Here is a 6,118-nt window from a genome sequence, read left to right as displayed (position 1 = left end):
TGCCCGGCCTCCCCTGCACCGAGCTGCCGCCGCCGCCACCGCCTCCTCCTCCTGCTCGTCCTTCTCGTTCTCCCGCTGCTGTAGCCCTGCGGCGTACGGCACCTGGTTCCTCGTCAGTGCAGTCCGCTCAGCTTTATGCCCCCAGTGTGGCAGCGGTGGGCCAGGGCGCAGCTGAAGACATCAGGGTGCCCAGGCGGGCCTTAGTGAGCGGTAAACTGGAGGAGATTCCTCTCCGGTCTGGGAATTGTTGCTGCCACAGGAGGTGGCAAGAAAGGCTGCTTCCCTAGTCCCGGCATCCTCCACATCTGGCACCTACTCTCCAAAAAACCCCCAAGTTCATCAGGGTGGCTCGTTTGGAGGAGACTTGGGGTATTGGTGCTGCCAACTTCTGCTGGGGTGCAGTAGGGGTGGTATTACAGCTTCCAGGGTCTGGAAGAGGTTGGAAGTGTGAGCATGCCATTTCCATCGAAGTTTCAATCCTGATTGTCTTTCCCAAGGTAATATGGTAGGGAATGAATTTTTATTGTAATTTCCAAGCTATGGACAAGAATGTCAAATGTTCTCCTTGCAGAGCAGGTGGCTGGAATCGGGACAACATAAGTGCATGCAAAACTTGTGCAGGAATTAAAATAACCGTCACTTCTCCCATGTCACACTGTTACATCTGCCTGAATCACTAAAAGGTGACCATGCCCATTCATCCAATGGACCTTCATTCTTAGAAGCCACGAGTATTTTCTAAGGCTTGCTGCTGTGCCAAGGTTTAAATCTGAGCTGACTATTAAACTGATGGCAGATGCTCTCTATTAACCCTCTCCCCCCTGCACCAGAAGGGGAAGGAAAAGAGAAAAGGGAGAGAGACTTATGGGTTGGAAAGTTAAAAGTTTTAATAAACAATAACCATGAAAAAGAGTATAATAATAATAATGGAAATAATTAAATATATACAAAACCAAGATCAAGCTCCCCTGGTGACCGTCACGTCACCACTGGCGCTGCAGGGCAGGCTCCGGGAAGGCCCAGACTCAGCGACAGATGGGAACTGGATTGCAGAATGCATGGATTGGGATCGAGGGCAGGAGAAAAAAGGACAGAGTTCTCTTCAGACGCTGGCTGTAGAAGGAGAGGGCAGCCCTCGTGATCCTCCAGCTTTAAACTGAAAATAATGTGTATGGGATGGAATACTTTGCTGGTAAATTTTGGGTCATCTGTTCTGTCTGCTCCTCCCTGGAGGTGCAACCCTTCTACCGCTCTTCACTTGTAGTTAGTGAGGAATTTAGCAGTGACCTTGGTTTCTATAGGAATAAGTCTAAGTAAGAGCCTTTCTCCATAACATTCCTACTGTTACCTCGGTGATAACTATTAACTTTGAGCGTTATCAGTCCTAGAAGCAGACACTGCCTGCAAAACATGCAGTTAGTTTCAGAAAGTGCAGTTACTTAGAAGAAATTTAACTGAAAGGAAAAATCACTGAAAGGAAAACTGGGTCTGTTTTAGTCCAAACCAGGGCATGCTCTTTGCATAATATTGATGCTACCCGTAGTGGAGGTAGTCATTTTGACAGATCTCTTAGGAAAATAAATGTTTCGAAAGAGGAAAGGACCAAAAGCATTGCCGGGGTAGTGAATGTTCGGTGGCATGAAATCTTAACAGTGTGGCCACATGATGGCACCGTACCCTTAAGAACTGAAGGGAAGTGTGTGCGTAAGTCTACAGTAATTGGTAAATGTTAGCTCTTCGGTCACTAGGACAGATCCTAAACACAATAAAAATTCTTTTGTATGCTTATTTTTTAAAAAACACTTAATAGTAATCTTCTAGGATCAGAGTGAATTGTATGAGATGGTGCTTTTCCCATCTATAAAAATAAACAAAACCAAATGTAATGACAACCAAAACAGCATCTTTATTATTAGATTATTAGTGACACGCAGTTAAGAACACTGGAGTTTTCTTGATGGTCCTGTGTTATTTGATGATGCTGGTTCTTACTCCACTTGTAAAACCCTGAATTTGTCCTGCCTGCTCTCTCAGCATCATGGCAACCTGTTATGAAGAGGAATTTCTCTTCTTTTTTCAGTCTTCTGGGCTATTCTAAAAAAAGGGGGGGGCAGGGGGGAAAGGATCAAGAAGTCATACAAAAGGTAACCAACTTTAATGGATTGTATAATACAAAATATTATTACAGTCTATTGGCAGAGTCCTTAACTGGATGCACCAGCAGCGCTACCAAATATTGTGTTTTCTATTATCTCCTTGAATTGGATCATGGTTCATACAGTAGCTGAAAGCTGGCTTGTTCTCATTCACTGAAGTGTGGTCCCTTCTCGGTGAAGTGATAGAAACTCTTAATAAGCTGCTGATCCACTGGGCCACCAGTCTCTTAAGTTCCACCTCTTCCCTTTGGAAGCTGCTTGTTGCTTGGGAAGATCCATGCTGCAGAAGAGAACACTGCAAAGGATTGGGGCTGCTTTTTGACATGCCTCTCAGAAAGCTTGTCAGTGTGCTCGTGCACATTTGGTTGTTGTACTTTGCTCCTGCAGGACTGGTCAAGATACATACTCTGCCTGGCATCAAAGCCCTCCAGAAAAAGTAACTTTTTAAAGGCAGAATAAAATAAAAAAATATTTTCGTAAAGGTACTCTAGAAGGAAAAAAAAAAGCCAGCCTATCTAGAAGTTACTGCATGTAGCCTCCCATCTCTTTAAAAAATAAATACATATATTTGTCATTTTATGCTGAATTTACCCAATTTCTGCTTATACTGATATAGTTACCTGTTTTAAAAGCATATACAAAGTCCAGAAAGTAACTGATGCACAGGCTCTTAAAAAGAGAGTGCAGCTGAAAATCTTGTAAATTAGAAGGTGTAGTATACTTTTGTTACACTTCCCATGTGGATGTAGTCCAAAAGTAGTGCTTAATATGACAAAACTGAATAACTTAAAACAAGTGGTTTGACAAGCAAAGATTTCCCTATTTCACTTCCTCCTTTCACAAGCACTTGGTGATATAAAATGTCTTTGGGGCTGTTTGAAACATTTGCTTCTTTGAAAATATTATTTAAAAGGCTATCTAGAGGAGCTGGGAAACAGAAATTGCCCTGCTGGATAAGAACAGCAATCAAAATATTCACTTTTAATTTACTGTCTCCAGAGTTGTCCAAAACCATATGTCTAGGGGGAAATATAAGACATGCTAGAAAGGACAACTTGGCCAAAATCAATTAATAACGTGACTCTGGTTATGATCTTAAGCACGTGAGTTTCCCCATATTTATTTCATCTTTTTTATGTGTTCAAGTGCTTTGCAGAATCTGAGCTTTAAGGGGAAGCTCAGTCATATTTGACCGTCAGTACTACTAATTATGGAAGCTTTTGCTCTCTGTAAGACTCCTAAATGGCAGAAAAAAAACATTGTCATAGCCCCCCAATGATACTTGCTTCTAAAACAAAAAAAAAAAAAGTTATGCTCTATGCTCTTGACTTTGTAGAACAGTGAATATTTTTACTTATTCGTATGTTTTGATAACTTAAATGTCTATGGCATATGCTTATCTTTAAAAACATCTGGTTCAACCCTGTTCAGAAATCATTTTCACACCTCTAATGCTGTTGTGGTTTTGCAGCCATTACAACTGCATTCATTTCTTATTTAAAAGTTTTTCTCTTATGTGGGCTAGAGAAATGGCAAGCAAAATCACTGCACTAAAAAGCTAAAACCCTGTTGACTCGTCCATATTTGACCTAACCTAGTTAAAGCTCCATATGCAATACTTTATTTTTAAAATATTGTAAACACATTGTTTTTCTGATCAATGATATGTCATTATATTAGCTTTTTAGTATGAATAGCATATAAAACAGCAGTTGATTAAAAGAGAGGCTTCTGAAATATCAAACTCTCAAGTCACTTACATATCAACACCTAGTAGTTAAAACTATTATGAGAAAGATCCAAGAGTTTGGTACTAAACCATATGCAAAGGAAAATACACCTTGAAATATCAGAGTCTCTTCTAAACACATAAAATTTTCCCATACTACTGTAAAGATTCCATATCACAGACCTCAGTAATTTAGCATTATTTACAGAGATACACAACCAGGCTAGTAAAAGATGTGACTGAGACTGAGTTTAAATGAGTGAGCTATTTTGTGTAAGGTACAGTCAAGAGATGCTTTCAAAGAGCCAGTGTCAATTTCTAACTTCTAGTTCACTTCAAAAAATCAGTTTATGAACCTGCTGGCTTAGGCCCTCAGCCTTTGTGTGGTTTTGGGCCCTATAGTACAAAACTGTGCTTTTACATTCACAGAAAGAGAGAACACCTTTTTTCCCTACAGAATCCCATATTAGCATATCTAGGTAGCTAATTTGATACATCCTTTTCATTTATGTACAAATACCCAAATGTATGAGCAAATACAAGTTTTCGTAAATACGTATTCTGTGAATTTTTGCAGCTGCCTTAGAGCCAATATCCAGGACAGATTCTGCAGGCTTTCATCACAGACTTGATTTCACAAAAGTCAATTCCACTGTTTCGCTAGACACAACTTACAATGCAGCAGAAACTTCTTGTTCTCCAGTAGATTGTGTGTAGGTGGAGCTAGCACGTTCAGCTGTGTCAACATAGAAAACGGGACAGAATTTAGAGAAGTGGGATGCAATCTGCTTTCGGAAAAAGCTATGAAGATACTTTCTAAATTTTTCTCCGGCGAAGGCATAAATTACAGGGTTGATACAACAGTGGATCATTGATATTGTTTCTGTCACTTGGATTGCTTTGTGCAGTTGACCACTGCCTTCACAAGTAGTGATGGAAAATGTCCCTTGAAAATCACGCAAGAGAATGCAAATGTTGTATGGTGCCCAGAAAAAAAAGTAGACAATCATGATGATAAAAATAAGCCTGACTGCTTTATGTTTCTTCTCGTTCCGACATTGCAGTAATGTCTTTATGATTTGTGTGTAGCTGCAGATCATAATTAACATTGGAATAACAAGTCCCAGGATGTTCATTTTTAAGGTCAGGAATTGCTTCCATACATCTCTCTGTTCTGGTGGATAATGAGCACTGCAAGTATAACGTGAATTTTCCTTTTGAGTTTTGTGAAATACTGTCCCAGGAACAGAAGCAAAAATAGCAACAGCCCAAGTGACAGCACTGGTGAGGATGCCGTAGGTAACTGTCCTAGCTTTTAAAGCAAACACTGCATGCACTATGGCCAGATACCTGTCCAGGGTCAGCAGGATTATGAAAAAGATCCCACTGTAGAAGCCAAGGAGGTAGACACCTGAGAGAATTCTACACAGAGCATCCCCAAATATCCAGTCGTGAACAGCATAATAAGCCCAAAAAGGGAGAGAAAATACAAAGAGCAAATCAGAAATTGCCAAATTGAGCAGGTAGATGTCAGTCATACTCTTCAATCTCTTGTATTTTACCAGGATAAGGACTACGAGCATGTTGCCTATGAGGCCAAATATCACCACCAAAGAATAAAGCGGCGGCAAAAAATTTGCTGCAAAGTGTTTTTCCTCAATTCCCGTGCATGGTGCCGAGTCGCTGTAGTCGAATTCTGTTGTCAGTGGCCAGTCGACTGAGTCTACAGTGTGGTTTTCCATGGTGTGTTGTTCTGGAAAGGAAGAAAAGGATGTTAAACTAGAGGAAGCTCCAAGCTTGGTAGTGAGGGGAGTGAAACACGCTGATGTCCTCCTCCAGAATGCTTTTTGCTGTTGAGCACATAAGCATTGCTTCGTCAAGGTGTGGAAGAGCATGAAAATGCAGAGCTCCCAGGAAGCCCGTCTATATACCTGTGAAGTCACGTCGCTGCGTGTTGGAAGCGTGCTGCCTGTCCTTTCCTACGTGTACGCTGTCTGGTGCGTTTTCCATCCTCAGTGTAGCCGGTCAGCTGCCTGACCCAACCAGAAGCAGTGGAATGATGAATTTAACCCGAGCAGTGTGTCGTTCAGGGCTGTTGTGCTCAGCAGTGGCTTTCCAAAGGGATGGAGCAAGCCAGCAAGGCAGCACCAGGAAAGCACAGTGACTGGCACGCAGAGCGTAGCGGTGCTTCTCCTTGGCACTTGGCCACCTTCTCATCGTGCCAGCCCGTACT

At 41.7% G+C, this 6,118-nt stretch overlaps 1 protein-coding gene across 1 annotated transcript; it reads right to left on the bottom strand.

Annotated features, from left to right (window-relative positions):
• Positions 1 to 4,556: 4,556 nt before the first annotated feature.
• Positions 4,557 to 5,657, bottom strand: LOC137665765 (C-C chemokine receptor type 5-like). Its single transcript, XM_068405148.1, has one exon. The coding sequence runs from the start codon at positions 5,625 to 5,627 to the stop codon at positions 4,557 to 4,559; it is 1,071 nt and encodes a 356-aa protein (XP_068261249.1). The 5' UTR covers positions 5,628 to 5,657.
• Positions 5,658 to 6,118: the final 461 nt, after the last annotated feature.

Source organism: Nyctibius grandis, chromosome 7 (genome assembly GCF_013368605.1).
Source record: "Nyctibius grandis isolate bNycGra1 chromosome 7, bNycGra1.pri, whole genome shotgun sequence".
NCBI lineage: Eukaryota > Metazoa > Chordata > Aves > Nyctibiiformes > Nyctibiidae > Nyctibius > Nyctibius grandis.
Note: the sequence above shows the minus strand (reverse complement) of the source record. Positions and strands in the feature narration are given on the sequence as shown.

Coding starts and splice junctions, on each gene's coding strand:
- LOC137665765 (XM_068405148.1), bottom strand. CDS start 5,627: ATGGAAAACCACACTGTAGACTCAGTCGACTGGCCACTGACAACAGAA.